The sequence below is a fragment of the Agelaius phoeniceus genome, chromosome 6, assembly GCF_051311805.1.
Source record: "Agelaius phoeniceus isolate bAgePho1 chromosome 6, bAgePho1.hap1, whole genome shotgun sequence".
NCBI classification, from domain to species: Eukaryota; Metazoa; Chordata; class Aves; order Passeriformes; family Icteridae; genus Agelaius; species Agelaius phoeniceus.
This window is the reverse complement of record NC_135270.1, coordinates 52,353,113-52,377,612: the sequence shown is the minus strand read 5'-3', so window position 1 is coordinate 52,377,612 and position 24,500 is coordinate 52,353,113. Positions and strand designations below refer to the sequence as shown.

At 38.7% G+C, this 24,500-nt stretch overlaps 1 protein-coding gene across 3 annotated transcripts in view; it reads right to left on the bottom strand.

Annotated features, from left to right (window-relative positions):
• Window positions 1-24,399, bottom strand: part of WDR25 (WD repeat domain 25) — a 59,378-nt gene extending 34,979 nt beyond the window's left edge. The window contains exons 1-2 of one of the 3 annotated variants that reach the window (XM_054634858.2): window positions 24,261-24,399; window positions 20,304-21,058 (exon numbers count right to left, since the gene is read on the bottom strand). In XM_054634858.2, coding sequence (XP_054490833.1) covers window positions 20,304-20,999 — 696 coding nt within the window. In that variant the 5' untranslated portion in view covers window positions 21,000-21,058; window positions 24,261-24,399. The other 2 variants (XM_077180694.1, XM_077180693.1) reach the window with 2 other exon arrangements.
• Between the last annotated feature and the right edge of the window lie 101 nt (window positions 24,400-24,500).

Below are 24,500 nucleotides of genomic sequence, written 5' to 3'. Positions count from 1 at the left end.
CCAGTTCTCCTTTGTTCTTAAAAAGGAAAGACTCAAAGGAATGGAGATGCAATAGGTGTTAAGAGCAGCATTCCTTCCCCTATTCTAAGATCTGGAGAAACACTTTGCTTTTCATTGATATGAGACTACTCGAAGTAGAACCCTGTTGCCTAAGAGTCCTTTAAATCCAGCAAGACTTGTAGGACAGCAGCAGAGCTGGCAGCAAACACCCTTTGACAGAGGTGTCAGCACCCTCTGTATTGGCACCTCCCCTCACTCTCCTGGCTTCAGCACAAACTCTGCAGCACCAAGACCTCAAGTGGAGATGAATGAATCAGTCACATTACACACTCATCCTTCTAACAGGCCTGGAAAATGCAGCCTCTGAAAACTGCACTAATTTAGACACACTGAGAACTGCAAAAATTTGAAGATCTATTAAGGTGTAGGACTCATGTTATGTTACATTTGACTTTGGCTACACATTTTAATGTCCAAATGAATCAATAATGCAGAGCAGCCCACGACAGCTTGTGGTAGGTTTTACTGAAGTTATATCACACAATTATAAATAAGCTGGAGTCATCTTTACCTTCAGAAGAAGAAACATCAGAGCCCCCTCTGGCAGTTGTACAACCTTAACATGTTGATTTGTTTCCACAGAAATAGCCTTATCCTGCAGTTCAGAAACAGGGGGTGGAGAGAAAAGATGGCTGCAAGCCCACTGTTTGATTAAATTCCTGCAGTAAAGGTCTTGAAGTAAGAGCAGGTATCTCCTTACCCAGAGCTGAATACATTTTGATAAATACAAGCAGTTTGATTATTTAAGTGACACTGAGGATAATACTAAATTTTAGCTGTGTAGCAGAGATGACTTTGTACTGAAATCAGGTTAACCAGAACAAGAGAGCCCCAAACAATAGGTAATTTATTTGGATGGGTTTTTTTAAATTAAACCGAATATTTTTAAATTGCTTTGAAGAATACACCTAGCCTGAGGGTTGCAGGGATAAACTTGGGCTGAGGTCTTCTCAAGATTTTTCTGCATAAGATGTTATTTACCAGGATGGATGTACAATATAGGGACCTCCACTTGTTCTAGTTACACTAGAGTCACCGAGATTGAGAATTTTTCCATTTTTTCTTGAGGAAAACATTCTGCTTTACTACAATTGTTTGTGCCATTACTGAGTTGTTATGATGCTTATGTGTCTCTAAGCACTGGGGAAAATAATGGGAAAAACATACAAGTTTATGGTCCAAGTGACAAAGGTCTCTCAGTGCAAGGTCTGGTCTCCTGCTTCCCCTGGAACAAACTGTTCCTTGTGCTGTGAATGTTCTGCCTTGTAACACACACATCCAATTGCTGCATGGGAATGGGAACTGCTGCTTCCTATGGAAATTAAAGAGCCTCCAGACAGCTTCTAACACAAGGCTGCCTCCCATAATCCTCAATGACAATTCCTCACAGGGAGATCTCAACAAGGTCCAAATCTCTGCAGCAGGAATTCCTGCTCAGGTGGGTCTCCACTGGATGTATGAAGGTAGATATACTCTAGTATGAAATCTGTGAAAAATACTGTTAAGCCTTGAAAGCTGAGGAGCATCATAGAATGAGTAACATGGTGAGATTCAAGTGATTTATTATATTAAGGATATTTGCATTTCCTGGCCACTCATGAGGAGTGTAGGAGGCAGATACCTCAAACACATCAGGATTTCTCAAAGTTACACATTTGACCCCCAGGATATTCAGTGTCTCCCATAAGATCTGCTGACTCAAACAAAACAGTTTGCCCCATAGATGGGGATGAGCATCTAGTGTGCAGCAGTGCACACACATTAACCCTCAGCAAATTCCTGACCTTTAAATGTAATAGAAAAATCCTGCTCTGACACAGTTATCTAGAAAAGTTCTAAAACAACTTGCCCATTTTAATTTTTTTGTTGTTGTTGTTTCTGCAGTTTCCCTCCAAGCACACAGCACAGTTCAGTTTTGTTCACTCAGCAGAGCCATCACCATAACTCAGCCTTGGCCCTGACACCAAGGGGCCAGGCACAGTGCAGGGATGTCACCATGTCATGCTTACTGTCCCAACAGGAGCTTCACCTTCCCTTCCAGCTTCCCCACATGTTATGTTGCTCATAACAAATATACTTCACTTCTACATTTATGTCCAGCATTTCCCACCCATTCCCACCCTTCATATCCGTGTGTCTCTACACTAAAGAGTGGGATGGCTTGGGTTTGTTTCACCCACCAGCATTACTCCAGCTGTCTCAGGTACACTGAAACTTGACTAATTCACACTAATTTTAGCACAGATAAACAATATTGGCTGTGTCATGCAATTTTCAAGTATAGTCCTTTTTCAAATGAACTGAATACAGCAGCTCCTCTTCACCAAGCATCAACATGCAGCCTTAGAATAATCAGATTTTTTTTTCTTTTAGGGGACTCAAGTATCTACACATTAACAGCTTTACATAAAACAAAACTGACCAGCTTTTGTTATTTCTCCTTTGCATATCTATGCAAACCACTAGAAAAAACAGGGGCTGCCATTCCTGTGACAAATAGCAGAAGATTGCAAATAGGTTTAATATTCTTTGCAATATAGCTCAGTTCCTATAACATCATTTAGATTGCCCTACGGAGTTTCTGTACTTTGTACTTTATAACATTTAATCTCTCTCCTGTGAAATCTTGAAGAACAACCTATTCCATAAGTCAACCCAACAGAAAGTTATTGACAATGATTTCATGAAGAGCTTTGTCCCAAAGGGCATTGGTAGGTAATTTGCAAATCTAATGTACATCTAGTCAGCAGAGGGTTTTCAAAGCTCACTTATATTCCTACAATGTAGCACAGTGATACAGCCCCCCTGAAGCTGAACAGGAGATCTTTGATTATGTTTTTCATCAATACAAATTACAACAGTTTACATCAAATTTTAAGATTCAAAAAATAACCTTAAAGGAACAACTACTTACTTTTCTCACATTCTGCACAAGATTTGGTAAATAGGTTTTTCTTTATTAATAGGTCAGGAGCTGTTTGTTTTGACAATAAATTCAAAAACATTAACACAGACACAATATTCATTCTAAAAATACAGGATTTTTTTTTCTTAAAGCAAATAAGCATATAAAAATTTGTACTTGGTTTACCTAGATATCATAAACTGAAGAAAAACTACAGCAATTTAGGACATAAGAAGCTGTACCTCAAAGAGAGATTATTACTGTAGTCCAAATGTTTCAAAGCTAGTTTCCAGATGTAACCAACCTTTTAAATTTAACTAGGAGTACAGCTCAAATAAGAAGTACTGCTACACAAGTGTGGGTGGAAGCATCTATAAATACTCGGAACTTCACATGTTAAAAAGTATCTACTATGCTCTCCAACAATAGTTTAGAAATAAGGTAACAAGCTTGCATATTTGTTGTGATTTTGTCATATTGTGGAGATTGTATCACTAACTTTCATTTTACAGCTGGTGTGAGAGCATGCCTTTGCAACTGGAAAGAAAATAGCTCCTGCTAAAACCCTAGGAGCAGATTAAAAACTAACTTTCTCCTCCATGGACGTTGAGTTGAAACATGAATTAATGACAGAATTATCAAGGAGCAGATATGAACATACTGACACTTGCAAACATTGCCTGGCATTTACACAGGACCCAATTAAGTTATTTTTAACTAGAGAAGTAAATGTAATATTTAGATCGTTGTAAAATACACACCACTGCCCTCCCCTGTTTTGCTCTAAAGCCTGATAAACACACTGCATTTAGCAAGCAATAATGCATAACTGTGGTATTCTATCAGTAGGGGCAGCCTCTGGTTACATTCCCATAGTGCAAACCTACTTGATCAGCACATCAGTGCAGTGGAACCATGTGAAATCCCAGTTAAACTCAGCCCAGGGAAGTACCTGTGCATCCCAGCAGAGCATCTCACCAGCCCCACGGAGCAGCTCTGACACCCAGCTGGTTCAATTGCTCTGGGCAGCACAGCCCTGAACATGCACATAAACCCAAAGGTCCAGCACAGGTCCCAGAGAGCTCAGCTCCTTGGCACCAGTGCAACACAAACATTTCAACAATGCAGCCTCAGGTTCAGCATTTCTCACTGCAGCAGCAGTGCAACACTGTGGGGTTCACATTCCCTGAACCTGAGAGAAGCAGGGAGAGAAGCAGAGAAAAGAATGATCAAAACAATTCTTATCTCATTTGCTGCCCCTGTGTTGTGCCAAAGTGAAATGCAATATGGAGACAGTTTACCCAAAGTGAGGGTGTTTTGTTTCTCTGGCCTATCAGGGCCAAGCACGTGTGCATTCTGTCAGTCAGCAAACACTCATGACATTCTGCACAGCTGAGTTCAGTTGGGTGCTTGTGCAGATTCAGTTTAGATGTAATGTAATATAGTGTAATATAGTATAGAATAATATACTATGATAAAGTAATTAATTAGCCTTCAGATACCAATGGAGTCAGATGCATCACTTTCTCCCCCACTTTCTCCCCCAGGGGTTGCCCTGATTTACTACACAACACACCTACAGAAAGTGTTACTTCACCTAGAAATATTTCACTGCATTTACTTCACTGCCACTGCAGACTTACAGAATGAAGAACTTCAAAATTAGATGTTAATGCAAATATTTGGGGTTTGGCTTACTTATTGTAGGCTACTATATATTAGCATAAATTTAAAGAGATTAGTGACCAGTTTTGGCCAACTTTTTCAAGAGTATTTAAATCTATTTAAGCACATAAATGTGAACGATTTCTAAAATAAACAAGGAATGTCAGCAGCTGAATATCAAGTTTTTTATAATCCAGACTCTGTACTGAGATACCCAAGATCAGATATCTCAAAGAAGAAAAGAGCCCTTCATGTATAATGGCAGGAGAAAAAAAGTAAGCAAAAAATGTTTTGTTCCAACCCATTTGGCATAGCAGACACATGGGAAAGCTTTTTGACATCATTACCAGACCATTTAGTTAAAATGGGCCTATGACATTACCTAAATACTTAAAATCAACACCTGGTGGTTGTGAAAAGTTTTTTTCCTCCAAGTCACTCTACAAATGAAAAATTATCATTGGGAAGTTTCCCCAATGAAGTCCTTACCAATTCCAACACTATTTTCACATAACATGTTGAAGACCCTTCCACAATCAGATTCACTTTATTATTTTAGCTTCCTATTACTCAATGTCTCCTCCATTTGTGTTGCCATCACTAAAACACTTTTACTACTTGAAAAAATAGTCATCACTCCCCTTAGTTATGCCTTCCTGTACCTGCAGTTATCTCCACTCCCACTGCACAAAGCAAAGATAATTAATTAATCTTCATGATTGTTCCTAAAATTTAGTAGCCTTTCTTCTTGTTCTCCAAAGTAGTTTGAAATTGATGTCTGAGAGATCAAATATCTGCTTAGCATTTTGTAAGTGCTGTCCCGAATTAAAAACTTGAAAGTATTTCATGTACTAGATAGAAAAATATTATTCTGAAATGTAAGCTACAGGTTATTACCAGGATTTCAATGGACTCTCAGTTCACACAGGTTCATGAAATGTGCAGGCAAAGAGAATATGCAGTTTGTAAGTAAAAGTAGTTGACAATAGAGGTTTTCTGCTAATTTAAGGCTCTTTTTATATATATCTAAATATATATTTTTTCAATATACCTGCACATACACACATAAGCACACGTAAAGTGCACTGCTGCAAACAAGTCAAAAGAATGATTCACTACTGAAGATTTATTTTAAAGGAAAAACCATGAAGAGAATCCTTGCATATTTCTATATTCTACCTGAAAAGCAGAGAAGAAAGATGGAAGAGGGAACCTGGAAACTAGAATATAGGGAGGATTTTCTAGGATCTATGAGGGGTTTTCTTGGTTGCAGTGCAAGCTTTCTTGGGCTGTGGAATGCTCTCTGCTAAGAAAAAACATCCTTAGAGAGAGAAAAGCATACAGACCATAAGTGCTATGACTGAAAAAAACCCTTCTGGTATTATCATAAGCCATATTTCTTTAGCTGAAGATGTCAACACACCTTTGTAACACCTCATGATGGATCTAGCCTGCCAGTCTAATTTGCTACTTCTTCTCTTTTCTTATGCTGCCTAGGGAAAAGAAAATCAACTGATTGCTTTTTCTAAAAAAAATATTACACACATCACAGTTCAGGTGTTAAAAACCAAATGGAATGAAATAACAAATTATCTGTGCTGCAGTGGTACAGGTAAAGAGTACAGAGGGCCTAAGCAACTGCAACGATTTCAGAATGATTTAAATAAAATCTGGATTTTATACTGAGAAACCTTTAGAAGCAAAATACATTTTTCACAGTAGGTAAGAGAGTCCAGAAACATAAGTACTACCTTGAGTAATTATTGTTAATTAACTAGCAATGAGGCACTATTTCCAAATGTGACATTTAAAGCACATAATGTGATTGTGAATATTCACAAAGATAATTAAGTTCATCTGCTTCAAGTCCTTGATTTCAGCGCATCTGAAAACACCTCTTAAACTATCATTAGACCTGTAATCAAGTATTTTGTTGCTCAGGAAAATTGCATACCTTTGCTTACCTGCTAATATTGGGATATGTATTCAAATGCCAGTACGTGGCTTTTGAGAAGAAACTCTCCTTCAGGCAAACACAGCGGAGAAAAAAATACTAATTCTGATTGTTTTCTCAGAAGGGACCATTAAAAATTAATTCCTCACACCATCAGATGGAAACAAAAGCAAAAATTTCTGAGTTTCCCTAACTGAACTCAAGATCACAAGACTGATGTGAGCAATACTTGACTGAAAATCATCATCATCAAGTCAAAGGTACCCACAATGCACATACTGAGGACACCATTCATATGAGGTTGCATGCTTTCTTCCATCTTCTTTATAGCTAGATCCATTTCTTTACAAAAAGAAAAATGCAACCAAATTCAGGGACGAAATACAATGTATAATGTAAAAATGTGAAAATCAGAAAAGGCACTGACTTCATTCTCTTGGAAAAAAAGTTTTAACCATTACTCTTCAGAGGCAGAAGGAATCCTTGATCATCAACTCTGATCTTGGTCTTGATCAAGACCTTCTTGGAGAAATAAACTCTGAAAATAGCAAAAAAATAACCCCAAGAACAGAATGTCAGAAGAGTCATGACTTGGTGTTTTGTCCTTTGTTCTTTTAAGAGTAAAGACAGCTTCTTTCCACTAGAAAAGAGATTAATGAATAATATGCTCCAAAATAGAGAAGAAACATTTAGAGAGCGTTCTAAATTACAAAAGGTTAAATTTACTCTATTGCTCTCCAATTATTTGACAAAGAGGATTTTTAATCAGTCAAAACAACAGTGTGAATTATTATGTACTCTAAGGATGTCCCACTGGTCTGTATCTCTCAGCCCAGTTTGAAGAGGAGTTTTTTTCAATGCCAGAAAACTCTTTCTTGATCAAACTTTTATCGAGGATTACGTTTGAAGAGTAAAATAAGGCAAAATCTTTCTAAAAAAAGAAAAATGAAATATTCTTAAGGTGCACAGTGCCAAGAAACTCCTGACCTTGTCTAAAAGCCAGTTCCTGCTGCTGCCTGGCTGCATTCAGTGTAGATTCACTGCTCTACATCAAAGTCCATTGCAAGCACAGGCAATGCCCACTGCCAGGAGAACAGAGGGGATGAGACACTCTGTGTCACAGGTCATTAACCCCAGCCAGCTCCCTGCTCATACCAGCAGCCAGCTGGACATCACCCAGGGGCTGTCATCCTCCAGGAAAGTGTTGGTCCACTCTCAGCAGTGAAAGGAGAACACCTGACCCCAAACACAGCATACATCTCATACAAGTAATTCCAGGCTTGCAAAGAACCTCCTCAAGAGATCTACATGTTACCCACCTTCCCCAAGATCTGTTTCCTTAAACTATAAATAGACTGAGAAAACAAGAAGAAAGAAAATGTTCTACAGTCTCTGAGATGAGCAACAGTGAGAATTACGAACATGTTGCTGCACTCCTACTAAAGACATGACTTCAGATAAAAGTGATCTTCAACCTAACTAAACAATAAAATCATAATTGTAGTTCTCTTCCAAGTGCTTTCAGAGAAAAGTAACCAACTCAGGATTATCCAAAAGAAGAAATACAGGAGAAGAGTAAAACTTACTATCGATCTTCCTTTCCCTTTCCTTATTCTGTGCAAGAACACTGGAATGCTGTTGAAACACCTTCTTACAGTCATTTAGTAGTGACCTTTGGCAAGTTTCATGAGGAATTATTTTGTTTCTATAGAAAGTGGTCAGCAAAATAAAATGGGCTGTGAGAGGTTACACTACACTAAATACTGCCACACCAACATTACTACCACCAAGTGTAACAGGTTACTCCTAAGGCAAGCCAGGTTGCCAAATTGGCATTAATTGAAGGCCAACTGCTCCAGTGCACATCCTCAAAGCTACTGGACAGTTTAAATCTGGACACTTTAAATCCCCCAGAGCAGTGGGTTAGTGCTTTTTATAACAAAACAACCAAGGAATAGAAGGAATAATTAAAAAGCAAAACTATGCCATTGGTATTTTCTCCTATTATATTTGTAAGCATGACAAAATAATGTCTTCAGACATTTCAGAGGAATAAATATGTATGTTTCTGATGCTTATCACTGAATTTACAGCAAATTAAGAGGAAAACAACAGCTTAAATCATGTTTTTCAATTGAATTCATCTGTTCTACAGAGTTAGCATGATGATATTAGACCATATGCACCACAACACATAGATTATTGTATGCTATTTTCTCAAACCATTCTAAAATCCAAATTAAGTATCCTCTGAATCATTGCAGAGATTTGTACCAAAGAAGCCTAGAAATTAACACATAATACCTATGTATTAGGTAGCCCAAATGAAAAATCAGAAATGTCCAGAAAAAATATTAAATAGTTGAGCAAAGTCAGACCAAACAGCAAGATTCATACAACAGAGACTTTGTTTGACATTTTAGTCATCTGTATCAATCAATCTTTTTTAGCTAGTTCCCACTATTTACAAGAGAGATGGGCTTACCAAATGCTGAGTAACACTGAATAACACTTGTCAGCAAGCTGACAAGGAAAGAAAAGAGGGAAGAGAGGAAAATGAAAAGAGAACCACTATTTTTTACTCTGAAAACAGGCAACCTTTACATTACAATGCTCACAAAAAAAAAAAAAAAAGGCAATTTGTAAATAACTGTATACATTCAGATAATCAGTTATCAAGGACTCTATCCTTCCCAACAGCAAAGTGTGTCTGCCATGCCAACAATTGTCATCCTTTAACATAGCATGTTCTTTATTGTGCAGAAAGATTCTTGGACAATTACACCTGAAGCTAATCACAAGTTTTGCATAAACCATTGACTCTAAGGAATATGCTCATATAGATCACATTCTCAGCCAGCTAAAAGTTATGAGAGTGACTAGATTCTTCTGTAGCTACAAAACAGCAATTGTACATACATTATGAGAATGACTAGATTCTTCTGTAGCTACAAAATCGCAATTGTACATTCATGCTGGGCAGACAGTGCAAGAGAGGAACTTCCCACACACACCAAAACAAAGTGAAGAATTCCCATGTAGTTTGCAGTTAACCTTTTAAGTGTTTTGTGACTAATCACTGCACTATGGCTAACCCTGTGGATGTTCCTCAAATGGCAAGTTCCTGGAAAATGCAGAAGTGTAAAGTTACGATTTCCTTACAAATCAGCTAGTGATTCAAGCTATAGTTTGTTCTAAGATATGAAAAATCAGAATTATTTTAGCATAAGACAAAGCTAAGTATAGTGAAGATACTTAAATCCCCACCTCTGCTGAACATCACATACCCACAAAAATTTACTTCAGGTACATCAGCTACTCCACACACAGCAGTGAGTGTGTTTGGGATGACATGGGTCAAGCAGAGCAGTCTGATGTACATATTCAAGTAATTAAAGAGAAACATACATTTAATGACAGGTAGCTATTAAGAATTACTTTTAAACCACTAAATTCCCTACTGCTGCCCCTATGTGGGAGAAAAACATGGCATAAATGTGGCAGCTTCTCATCAGCTTCAGAATGCAGTGTAGTGTGTGTAGTAGTGTGTTAAGAATAAGCACATGTGTGCTCACAAGACCCAAAAGCACAAACCCACTAGTGCTTCCTAGCAGACAGTACTCGTGCCCAGAAAACACTTCAGCAATCAAGATCTTACCAGCAGGCAAAGGAGAACTTCAAATGTACTGCAGCTCTCCAGGAGATAATTAGCTAAATTACTATAGCCATTTATTAAATAATCTGGTTTCCCCTTCATCTCTATGAATCATATTCATTAGCATCAATCACTTCTTCAAGTCACAAACATTTATGCTCTATTAAAAGCAGGGATTCCTCATAAGTGCTAGACACCTCAATTTCAGACTTACAGCACTTTGGAGGCAAATTGCCTCAAGTATCCTCAGTTCCTACAGGTAAGGAAGGACTGGCTACTTTCACAAGCATGTCCCACAGACACTTGCATCCCACAGATTTGGAGCATCCACTACTGATGTAAGAAGCACTGTTCTATTCACAACACAAGTCTTAGCAACTGCTTTCCCAATATCTGAAACACTGTGTGTCATCAACTCCTGCTGGCCTGTGACTTTTTTCTGAAAACAAGAGAGAGAAAACCACCATAGATAAACTCTATTTAGTTTTATTGATTTTTTTCTTAAGCTTCAGTTAAACAGTAGCTATTAAAATTCAAATCATAGCTGTTTGTACTGTACCTCAATACTATCCTACTTTTTAAATATAAAACTGCCAATCAGCCAAGGCTACTCATGTGCTTTACAGCTTTATATTGATCTATGTACATATATAAAATCAGATACCATCAGACACTACTTTCTTCACACAGTCAATAAAACAAAGTACAAACAAAACAAACAAAAAGGAGCAATTAAATCTGTCTCATTCTTGCACATCATCCACTGGGAGCACCTGGCACAGCAGGGACAACAGCTATGGACAAGTTCTGGTGACCCAACCATCAGATGGGTGGTGGCTGCTCATCAGGACAGCAGAGCTGGACACTGCCAGCTGAGCACCCACTGACAGGGTATTTGTGCAATGGCACAGAGTAACCCATCACTGCAGCAGGTCTAAAAATAAAAATAATGGTAGACAGTTGTACTTAGGGACTAATTTCTATTGGGAAGAAATTACCTAATCTAAATTTACAAGTAATTTCAGTCCATCCCCAATGTTAAACAGGTGATTTTCTTATTTTAAGAAGTAGTTTTTGGAGTCTTACTGCCCACCCTGATTTGGAGTAATATCTGAGGCAGTACACAGTGATTTAGAACAGCTATCTGAAAACCTGAGCTATAAGGAATCTTGCATTTATCAGTCAGCCTGGGCGAGTTTAATTTTCTTTTCAACTTCATCCTTTCAACTAAAAAATAAACCATTTATTATTCCCAAGGCTATTGTGAATGTTAATAATTGGGGAGAGAAAAAACCAAAACACAAACAAAAAGAGAAAAACCAAAAAAATCAAAATATTAAAGATCCTCTTCTCTGGAAAATATAGATGCAATCTTAAACCCTCTGATGTCAGTGACATAACCCAGTATTAAACATGAAAACTAGTTATTTAATTATGGAAATAAACTATTAATTATGTCAAGCAGCTACGTGTTTTGCTAGCAATGAGGACATTTTAACTAGCACCATTTCAGTACCAGCAAGCAGAATAAGATTGAACTACCTAATTAATTTTAATTTCTTCTGCATTGTTAGCATAGTGCTAGCTTTAACATGTTTATATGACTATGTCAGCCCTAACCACCTGCACCCCTAACTCCTATCCTTTCCATAGAAAACCAGCTGTGTCCCTCCCTTAGTAGATAAAAATACAAAATTCCATGCACTAGTCACAAGGTTCAGAATGAGAAAAATTCTTTTAAAGAGTAAATTATCATTTGGAAAGAGGCAAGGAGACCAGAGAAAAGGACAGATTCCTAGTTCTGACTTCAGGAAGCAAGATGTTACACAGCTGGCACAGGCACAACACACAAGCACTTGGAGTCTTCACTATCATGCCCAGTGTTCTTAATCCATCAACCAACAGAAACATCTGAGAAAGGCAGAAGTTTTTATAACATTTTCAGGTATGTCCTAGAAGAAAAATAGCAGTTTTATTAAAAAGAATATAAAATAAAGCCTCCACAAGCACAGTGAAGGTAATGACCAGCTTTAACAATCTAACCAGCCTCCCAGCACACAGGAGCTGCAAGACAAACCCAACACAATTCCACACCAGCCACTAAATGCTTTTTCTTTGAAGAGACATAATTACTGCAATGAAACATGATATGTATGATAAAGGACTGTAAGTCATTAGTTCCATAGTAATGAAGCAAGTTCTTTGATGAACAAGGGGTTTTCTAATGTTTCTTTCTCCTGTAATTTAAAGGGAATTTATAACTAACAGTTGTTTTTATAGAATAAATATATAGCAAAGGCATCAATTAAATTCTTTCTATGAGGCTTCATCCAAAGATCAAGTGTTAGCAATCCTTGGTACATTCACTGGTATTATGACCTTGAAGATGCAGCTATATGACACATGCTAAAAATAAAATCTGCTTTAAAAAGAGCAAGTGAAAATAATAGAAACTTCAGGAAAACTCTTTCTAGCCCAGATGCCAGATAAATCCTACACAAGTAATCTCTCTATAGAACCTGAAAAAGTAGAGCAAAATTTCTCAAAAGTTGTTTCCTTGACAACATTGACAAACCAAGAAGGGTAAGGAATCAAAGTCATAAGATGCCTTGTGGTTTGTTAGCAGATTTTTTTAAATATATAGCAGTATGCAAGATGCAGCTATAAAGCCAGATTTCTGGAAAAGAAGCAAAGTTAGATTGGTTTTATTTATATTTTAAAACAGCAAAAATATTCAGAATTTCTTAACTGTTACAAAAAAAATGATACTCCCATAATGTATTATAGTCACTTAAGAACTTAAAAGTACTTTAGCTCATTTTTTTCCCAAGTACCAAAATTTTGACTGTTTCACCAGCAATCTGACTGACAATCAGAATGGGGATAACACCATCATTCCTCTGTCCCACCTCAGCTGACATTCTGCCATGAGCCTGCCCACACAGGTGCTGGGTGTAACTGGAGAGCTTCCCTTAGGACATTCCCAGTTCAGCTGCATTAGAGGCACTGCCCCACTGCCATCCCTGGCTCTGACTCTGCCCTGGCAGGAGCACAAAGTTGCTTTCTCCTCTGCTGCTTCAGAGACACAGGAAACAACTGGAAGAGCTCCCAGCAGAAAGGAACTGCAGAGCTCACCCATTAGGGACAGATGAGTTGCTAAGAAAAAAGTCAGAGAAACACTTTAAATTCCTCATACTTCTGCAAATAATGATACAAGTAACCAAAACTCTTTCTAGGTAACATGAGAGAACAGATCACTGGTAGGGATATTTAGAAGTCAGTCCCCATAATTTTGGATTTCCACAGAAGAAAGGTTTGTGAAATAACACTGTCACAACAACCATGTTATCCTGTGCACCTCACCTGTGGCCACTTTGCACCTGTTGATCAGTGTCAACCAAATTTCACAGAAGGCCTTAGTGTTTTTCCCTCAAGGCTTAATCATGCTAAGCAGCTGAATAAAAGACACTGCAGAAGCTCCAGAGAAAGAAATTGAAGAGGATTTGTAGTCACACTCAAAATACATACAGGCTTCAGTAACTTCCCTGCTCTTGGAAGAACTTTTATTTTCAAAATTTTTCTTTAAATAATTCCCAATTTATTTTTGCAGGGGTGAGGGGGAACACAGGCATACTAGCTACACTGAAATATCCATCCCACTCTTCTCCCCCACAGCCACATCCTCTCACAAAGCCATAAAGCAGTCAAAAAATGTTTCACAAGAACACTGGGGGTATCACTCCTGCATTCTTTAAGGAAATCCTAAGTCAGGAGTCATTTCCAAGTGGAAAAAAACTCATGACATCACAAAGCTAAAAACCTCACCCAGAAGCCAAGAGGTTCACTGCATTTTTGCCCTCCCCCTTTTCCTCAAATGTCAGTCTTCATACAAGTGTTAAGATAAATTCTAATCCAAAGCAGTACTGAATTTAGTTCCTGTTAGTGCAGAAGGAAAGAAACAATGGCTTATCAAACCCTACAGAGATGAGGATGGTGCTATTTATACCCAAAGAAACATATTCCTTTGAAAAAATCCTTTGAGGCCTAAGAGTGTGTCAAACATTCAGAACATAATAAAAACTATACAAGTCATCTCCAGCTGTGGATTCTGAAAAAGTGAACAAAGGCATTACAAGGATTTCTGTTTCCTTGACAACTGCATCACTGGAAACAAGGATATAATTAAAAAAATATATCTCTCTAACAGCACTCTCTAAACATTATCAAGGTACTAAAATACCAAATATGAAACAACTCTTACCCACACAAACCTTTGGGATGAAGAGACCAAAATTCACCACTTTGATGAACTGTTCTTTGCTGATACATGTCACCAGCTTTTGCAGAACAATTGGGAGGGCTATCCATTACATCCTGACCTGGATTATCACCTACCCATGGCACAGCCAGAAGCTTTCCCTGATGGTCAAGTACATTCCTTCCTGCATGATGTTCCTTTTCTTCCAAAAATAAGCATGATGGAGGATACTTCTCATTGAAGTGCATGAAATAATTTTGTTACAAGATGATCAAGGTATACAAAAAAGGCTGGTGTTACCATGCATGTGCCTATCACATAAGCGTACTGCCATCTTAATAACCAGCAATCTTAAAGCCACTGGAAAAAACATGCACAGTTCTAAACAGACAAGGGAAGAAGGCCAGAACATTCATAAAGAGAGCTTTGCTTCAGTATTTCTGCTAATATTTAACAGCCTTTTCAACAAGAAAACAATGGGTTTTTTCCCACATCTAGGTAAGCAGCACACAATATCCAGAATATTAGCATTTCCTTGCCACCTCCAAGATAACAGGGGGAACTACTTGTTATTTTTAATATACAGTATTAAAAATGTATCAACAGAGATCTTCAAAATATTTCAAATAAAGAGCATTTGTATCAAACAGGATGACTTCCCAATTTGTCACCTATAGTAAAGGAATGTTGCCACAATTCAATTTTAAAAATCAATCTAAGAGTTTCCCTACTTGAGGTACTAGCAGCATGATAGCTAATTCTGCTTACTGAACAGTTTGAATCCAGCCAAGCTGTGACAGGGCTACAGCCCTCTGAAAGCCATGCTTGAGAGTACAGGAAATATGCTGGCAGCTTAAATTTATTCCTTAATAAACACACACCTGTGACACAACAACAAGAAACACTACCTATTCCAAGTGAATTGTGCACAGAATGGTTGAAAGCAAAAATATTAGATTTTGTTACTCTGAGACAGGGTAATGGCCAATATCTAGGAAATTTGTGTTGCACTATCTGTGCCACACACAGTTTATGGATTGAGGCTATCATCTTCTATCATTCAGCCCAATACAACAGGATCAAGAATAACAAAATTCCTGGAATATACTACTGTACTATCTTTCTCCTAACAGAGACAAAATCACAAAATAATAAAATACTTTGAAAGTATAATTGAAAATTGTATTTCTTGTGGCATTTGACACACTCCAGGATCTGTACATTAAATTTAATGAGTATGAGTAACATACCACTCTAAATCTAATGATCACAAAAGAGTCTCAGAAGAATTGAGAAGTATCTGGAAGAAATCTCTTGAGGTAGCAAGTTACAAAGATTAACTATTTAGGAGCTCAGTAATCCCAACTTGAAAATAAGCACAGACTAAAAGAGGACTTAAAGGGACCACAAACCTTTGACTTGTTCTTCTTTACTCATCCACTTAAGAGACTGATCCCTGGTCTGAACCAGGATGGTTGTTCTGCTCTTAATCATGGGAAGTCAGCAATGCCCCTGTTCAAGAGGCTTACATTATTAAACTCATTTAAAAAACTTTTACTTTACTTGTATTGAGAGAGCTGTGACTAAAATGACTATTCAGCTAGACCAGTAAGGAACAAAATATATAAGAAATACTTGCAACAATGTATTAGAACACAAAGTGCTATTAATATACATTTTGCATACTCAAGAATTGCAGCACTTTCTTTCCTTGATCTTGTTTAACAATGGAGAGTGAAAGTGCTGAAAATTAAAAAATCCTTTGCAACAAACATAACACCTGCTGTGATGCTCTAAATAAAATATGAGAAACACAAAATTAACAGCTAGCAGATGATTATATAAAGATGTTACCTTGAGTTAATTTTAAGGTAAACTAGGAAATACAGAACAAAGGCATAGGATGCTGAAGTTATGAACAATTGTTAAAAAGCTAAGTCCAGCACCAGTAACTAGTGAAAATGTTATCATCTGTGTGGCTCTGTGTAATGACAAGATCTTCCAATAAAAGACACTGACAATGTGAATGCAGCATTGTGGATTCTGCAATTGATAAAAAGGCACAACTTTTTAATGTTCTCTGCTACCAAAGGCAAAAAGCTGTATTCAATGGTAACATGTGATTCTGGATTCTGTATTTAGGGTTCTAAAGCAGAAATACCTAAAAAGGTCTGATGTTCAGAAAGCATTGAATATCCACACTATGGGAACCAGGCACCTTTAACAGCAGTGATAACTCTCAAAATTTATGCAAAAAAAACAGTGGATGAGATATTAAAATAATAATTAACACTATTTTGGTGTTTAAGTAGGAAAACCCAAAAATGGCAGTAGTGCCTAAAATTCATTTACAGCAGCTATTCAAACAGAAGGTAGAGAAGAGCTATTCAAAGAAAACAAATTTAATCAGCTCAGACAACAATGTTTCACACTTCTTAAAATACATACCTAAGCTAAAATCACAAGCTACTCACAACAGTGTTACAGTGTAACCATGAAGAGCAGCACTGCCACAGTAAGACCTCCCCATTCCCCACAAATTCAAAATTTAGCATTAAATATTCTTCTATTAATGCTCCAGGTTTGAAGAACCATGGATAATTTGCAATACCTATCACTTCCCAGATGGGGTTCTATCTTATTTTCAGGTCTCTCTGAAAACTCAGGGGTTTTTCTTATAGATTTAGCAACACATGCATAAACTTGTAACTTGGGTCTTTCAACATACAACACAGAGGCCAATATTAAAGTCTTTGAGTTCTCATTCAGAGCCAGTTTAGTTCCCAATCCTTTCTAACACGCTGAGGTGCCCCATCTGCTGGCATGAGCGTTACTCAAAAGAATTCTGCCCCTGAGCTGAAAACTGGTACTTTTCCAACTTCACCACTTGATAACTGTTTGAGGTGTTTTAAATGCAGCAATACAAAAGAAATCAGATCAAATACTTCTAAAGAAAACCATAAAATGCACAGAAACACAGTTCATTCATTCCTAACTATGCAAGTTATTTTTACTAGATGCTTCCGATGATCTTCCAGCTTTAGGTTATTCTTCAGGAAACAGAAACTGAAAACATCAACTCATTTATTGTAAATACTTCAGCACAACTCACATTGATTCATAAAGGTGTTAAGGTGCACTTTTCAACCCGAGAGAACATAAATGGAAGACTGTACTTTTCTCCTGATCTAAACAGGATACATACACATACTTAAAAAGTAAAAAAAAACACATAATCAGTTCTATAGACACATTTTAGACATTCATCTGTGTGATATGAATGACTTAGTCATCATAATTTAGACAGAAATAAAAAAAATTATGATCACTAAGGTAAGTAAGGCAAGTGTTTCTTCCTTCTCCTTGCCAAGTTAAAAAAAAAAAAAAAAAAGAAAATCCTTTCCCACAAAGGAAAATTCTAAGTTTGTGATGAAAGAGGAAGTTATTAAGAGGCAATTATAAGAACAGACAAAATATACAAACTGAGTAAGAGCTCTGGTTCAAGCACCACTTAAGCTACCACAGTCATCTCAACTTTGAACACTGTTCTGAGAAATCCCCACTAATTCCCACTTCAAAATATAAATGTCTTAATGCATAGGCTGGGTGTAAGGACTGAATCCAAGACATTTACTCTTAAAAACAGTCACAGTTATTCCTGTGACTAACTGAAAGTGCAGAGTTTCTAGGATCTGTATTGCCTCTTCTCTCTGATCATACAGAGATTTTAGGCTTTTAAGTGTGCTTTGAGTTTTACCCAGATCAGATGCTGAAAGTAAATCATGCAAACATCCTGGGTGTCTGCATATTCCCATTAGAGGGAAAAGGACACATATTCACTGCCTGGATTTAAATGAGCAATTCCAAGCAGGTGTTTTTTGGGGGAAAAAAATATACAATCCGTGTGAAGTTAAAAGGATGAGAAAAAAGAAGAGTTGACCCGCATTTTCAATCGGTTGTTTTATGCCTATACCGGAAAATTGACAACTTCAGGCAACAGCAGACAGCCAAAATCAACTCCCAGAGGGTAAAGCAGTGCTGCCACAGTCGCCAGGGATTTACGTGCTCGTGATGCCAGAAAGGGAGGGAATCGGGGAGCCTAACACGCAGTGAATCCTCGAATCCTCGGTGTCACCGCGCCCTCTGCTGCCCAGGACAGCCAGCGGGTATGGGCGCGACAGCGACGCGGTTCCCCGAGGAACAGCATCCTCAGCATCCAGAGCTGCTGCTCCCTGCGAGCTGCCCACCAGAACACAACGAGTGCTTGCACAGACCTCCTAAGAGCTACGTTATTCCTGCATTAATTTTTTGGACCCACATGCTCTGAAGTGTTGCCAACACTAATATACTTCATTTATATTGAATTTCCAAGGTTTGGGGGACCTAAAATAGTCAGATTTCTTCAAAAACTGGCTTTACTGTTAATGACTGATTCCAAGCAGGCATGGTAACACTGATTCAGAAAAATAATTTTTTTTTATGCTCAGAAGACAAACCAGACTTTTTAATAATTTTATACTGCAGCAACAACTCAGACTTTAGATTTTTATACCAAATTCAACACATCCGTAACTTCACTTGTCAGTACAAATGAGGCTCTGGAATAGTCAACAAACATTAAGCAGATGATGTGACAATTTAAGACAAAAGGTCAAATTCAGACATCCAGAGATCAGTATTGTACAACCTAAATTTACATTGCTGCTTAACAGAAATATCTATCAGCACTTTTTGCATATCTTAGCCTTTTCCTTCTAAGTCTGTTCTCCAAGCAAAAGCCAAGATATAACAAATATACTAAAGACAACCTGCAAGGAGAAACAAAGGTACTTTTTTTCCTACACTTAATGTTTAAGAAAAAAGAGGTTTCAAAATCCTGGTAAAGAAAATGGAGGAAGTATGTCGGTATTCTGGTACAAGGGATGTTCTTAGGATTTACTAAAGTCCTAAATTTTAGAAGCAGGAAAATAATTGTGCCTGCTATGGTAAATACATGTTAGATGCAATAAAGCATGTCTCCCAGCAGAAAGGACACTTTCTGTGCACTCTCATCAAAGGTATGCTCCTGTGCAAGGCCACTTCAGAAGACTATTATTTGAACCCAGAGGCACAATCAGCCCTATAGCTGAGAAAGCATATACCCATTACCCATTTTAAAAACAAAATCTTCATTGGACAGACTAAATTACCAAAGAACTGAAGACAAATTCTTTAAAGCTAGGATGAAAACTCACTCTGAGTATTGAGCAATTAACTCTTGAAACAAATTAAAGTGGGAAAACCCCTTAGATCATGACAAGACAGTTCTGAGATGCAAAATCCATCTGACCTGATCTACCTCCTCCAGCAGATGTCACACAGGCCTGTCAGAATAATTAAAAATATTATTCCAGTGTTGGTAGTTAGCTGCTAAATGACTCATGGCAGAATCTGTGTGCATACCCTAGTGCTCATGGCCATTGTGATAAAACACTGATAGAGATCACGAGAAATGATCTAGCAGAAATCTAACTACTTAAGGCTTAAAACACCGACATGACTAAAATAAAATAAAAAAAACCCTAAAAATAATTTTTAAAATTAAAAAAAAAAAAATTTAAGAAACCCCACCAAATTCTAAGCTAATGGAACCAACTGTGGGTATAGTGAAGGATTAGGCTGCAAGTTTATAATAATCTTATAAAGCATCTCCTCAAATTCTGAGTACATTTGAACTGTTAAATACACACAAGCAAGGATGTTATTTCCAGAAGAGCATTGTTTAATACATGATGACTGAGCCACAAAGCATCTTCCTTTACATTACCTTGACTGTTCTGTCCATAGAAGCTGAAAGAAGCATGTGACTTTGTTCCAGTACAGGACACCACTGGATTTCATTAACAGGGCCGCTGTGTTTAGACATGTAAAATATTAAGCTTTTGGGAACTTCAGTTACTTTATATTTAGATCCCAAATATGGCTTAATTAATTCAGAGGTCTTTCTCAAAGCCTGCTCTCCTGATCCACTTAACTTAACATCACAATCTGAGCTACCTCTCTGGTCAGATTCTTCTTTTTCAGGCTTATTGGAATTTTCTTGACGCAATCGTTTTGGGATATATGGTCTAATTCCTTTTAGGGTAGGAGTGCTGTCTTTATGTGCTCTCTTCTGGGAAATGCCATTTCCAGAATTTGTTGAAGAGCTTGAAGCCTGTTCATAGTTTCTGTGAGCCACAGCATGGCCAGAGTGAACCCTCTGACAATAGGGAGGTGCCAAGTCAGTGCTGTTATTCTGTACATAATGCTCAGGGGGATCTTCACAAACCCTGCTCCAGCGAGATCTGCCAGTGCTCCCAGCAGGGTGCATTTCATGTGCAGATTTTGTACTACCAGGTGCAAAGTGCTGAACACAACTCACAGGAGAACTCAGCTGGTTTGTTTGTCTGCCAGAAGCATCAGGGGCTTCAGTCTTTTCAGCTTCTGTCTCGGAGTCTGAATCTTCATAAGCAACCAAACTCATTATGGCTAGACACAGCAGACTCCAGAGATCTCAGTGCTGCAATCCTCCAAAATTATGATCTAAAATAAAGAATTGATCATTCAGAGCACAATTAATTACAGAGTCTACAATCTGAGTAACTTAGGAATCTAAATATGCCTTTCTTTAAAAAAAAAACTGCAAAACTCTTATTTCTGTTTATTAATGGAATTTATTCCTCTATCATAATACACTGTACATTCTATTAAGCAACACAATTTGCCTCCAAGCCCTTTGCATACATTTTAATGAATTGCAGAGGTGTATACCACAAAACAATGATAATGAGGATGAAAAGGAAAACAACCTTATAATATAAACACAGCAAATTACTTTGCCTTACTTCCAGCATTACATCCACACACACACACAGAGAGAGAAGAAATTAATTAATTATGTAGTGGTTTTGTATGTTCATTTATAAGAATACAAATACTACAACTGTTTTGGAGCCAGTCTAACAATATCTGTTTCTTAACACTACAGATGACTTGAAAGAAGTGTGTAGGGGTTCAACTGGCAGTTAATGTGTAAACACATTTTTGATCCCTTCAGCGGCCTGGCAATATGAGGAAATTTTCCAACTATATCCACAGAGCATGATCCACATATGGAACATGTTTTTTACAGATCAGATATGCCAGAAGCTACACTGAATTCACTATTTGCATTTACTCACAGAAAAATGAGAGCATAGATGCCTCAGCTGTGGAATAAGGTTTTTTTCAATGTGTCCAGGAGAAAGAAATCTCCTGTCAAGACTGCATATGTAACATGCAGAATAATTCACCCTCATAATAATCCCACCCACTAGGATTTTTCCAACAATCTGTATGGAGTATGTGGAGTATAGAGTTAACTACATTCAAACAACCAACGTGTCTGCAAAGTAATATTTCAACTTCTGCTGTTTATAGGCAAGAAGTACTGGTATGATTGATTAAATGTGACATTTTATTACTGCTTTGTTTCCTTGCCAAGCTGTTAGCACTCATTAGGCTAAAGAGATTTAACTCACAACACTTAAAGACAGGCTGCTGAAATTCTTGGTTCAGGTGAGCAAAGAAACTGCCCTCAAAAGCATCTTGATGGCAACAGGGAACACATGAAAGTCATCAGTTCTCTCCATAAGAATTTGCAGAATTGACACCACAAATGCTGGGACACCACAAACGCAGGTCCTACAAATACTTCTGTAGGGACTCTGGAACTTGCAAAGATTATTTATTTAACTTCAGAGTTAGATCTATTTGAATTAAAACAACTGTGTTTCACATAACCTACAGAGGTGTTACATGACTCTAGATTCTGTCATCAAATTTCTAAGTTGTCATCTAAGTTGTCATCAAATTTCTAAGCACAGATGCAGAAGATAGGCACTTATTAATTAATAATACACACATTCATCATCACAGATCTCTCCCAAGATAAGTGATAAGACATTTAACTGGAACAAGGTGACCACAAGATAAGTGATAAGACATTTAACTGGAACAAGGTGACATTTCAGCACATAAAAGCAACAAGATCTCCCTCTAGAGGACATTTTGTCATTATCTGGAGTTTAAGACAGCTATAAGTGACAGCAAAGAAGAGCAAGGAAAAAATCTTTTTTTAATAATACAGCTTCATTTATTACAACAATATTTCATTTAAACAGCAAAAGTTTCATGAAAACTTAACTAACAAATCAATTCAAAAACAGTAAATTGAAGTTCCTAGCAGTAAATTGACACATCAAATAAATAGGAGCTTTGAAGGGCTTCACTTCAGTAACTGTATCAAGTGGTTACTGTTTGTACTGCAGTGCCAAACACATTTCCCAGCCAAATGCATCAGGTCCAAAGAACAAATATAGTAAGAAGCTGACCTCTGGCTAAAAGCTACAAACTAAGATACACAAGTGGATTAAGTGGATTGGGTTATACTTACAGAGTTACTTTAGTTTGTTTTAATTAAAAAAAAAAAAAACCAAAAACAAAAACAAAAACCTACCAAAACTCAATCTGATATTCAGAAGTGCTAGATAGTGCCTTGCAAATACAAGGTTAAAAATGTTTCCCATGAGATATTGGAAAGAAACTGTCCCATTAGATTTGGTCAGCATAAACCCATTCCACCACACATATCACCCATAAACCTCAGTATTTTTGTAACAACAAAGCATCTCTCTCACCTAAACACTTCCCATCAACTTCTGTTTTTAAGAAACACCACCCAGAGCGACTGCCCTAACCAAAGAAAAAGGGGGGGGTCGGGTGGGAACCACAATCTACCTGATTGGAACCATCCTGTAACCAGACTGTGAATTTATTCATGACTTGATGTGCAATGTATTGAGCTAAAAGAAAAGTTTGCAGCATTTTGGTTTTCCTTGGCTTCCACAAGACTGATTTATCTGAAGGCACTGAAGAAGAGTGTCCAGCTCGAGGGGCAGAGTGATGCCAGCAGAGCTGGGACAAGGCACAGAGCACCGGGGCCCGGGGAGTTCAGACGGGGGCACAGCCCTCCCCGGGCCCGTCCTCGCTCCGAACGCCCCACAGCCCCGAGGGGCAAAGAACAAGCTACTGGCGAGGGTTTGGTGGAGGCCACAAAGATGGTGAGGGGTCTGGAGCATCTCTCTTATGAGAGACCGTGGGAAACGTGTTTAGTCTGGAGAACAGAGGGCAGCGCATCAATTCACGCAAATGTCCCAAAGGCGGGTGCCCAGAGGATGGTGCCAGGCTCTTTTCCGTGGTGCCCACCGCCAGGACGAGGAACAACGGCCAGAAACTAAAACACATGAAGTTCCACCCCAAGTCGGGAAATCATTTTTCACGGAGGGTGGCAGAGCACTGGGACACGCTGCTCAGTGCAGGCGTGGATCTCCCGATCTGGAGACATCCAGCATGCAGCCAGGTGCGTTACCGTGTTACCCGCTCTGGGTGACCCTGCCTGGATAACCTCCAGAGAGCCCTTCCAGCCCTGACGCTGCTGCGAACACCCAGCCCTCTCCAGCCCCATCCGAGGAAGGGGGTCCCGGGAGGGCCCCGGCAACTGAGGCCGGCTCCTTCCCTCTCCCGCAGAGCCCTCGCCTCTCCCCAGAGCCCCGGGCGCCGAGGCCACCCGTGCTGCCGGGACAACGCCTCCCGGCCCGGTCCCGGTCCCGATTCCCGTTCCCGGTTTCCGGTGCCGATTCCCGGTTCCGATTCCCGGTGCCACCCCCGCGGTACCTGCGCTCCCGGCAGCGCGCCCGGAACTCACCTGCCGGCCGCCGCCGCACCGCTCCTAAACACGCGCCGGCCGAAAACAAGGCACCGCACTCAAACAGTTCCGCGTGCCGTAGCCCCCGCGCTGGGGCCGCGGGTTGGGAAGGGCAGGGTCAGACCGCGGCTCCTGGAGCGGGAAGAAGCTCCTCGTCTGCCCTGCGGAATGGAGAGCATTCCCTTGGGCTGGGGACTGGAGCAGGAGGGAGGACCGTGTGAGGCAATGGTTCCGAGGGGG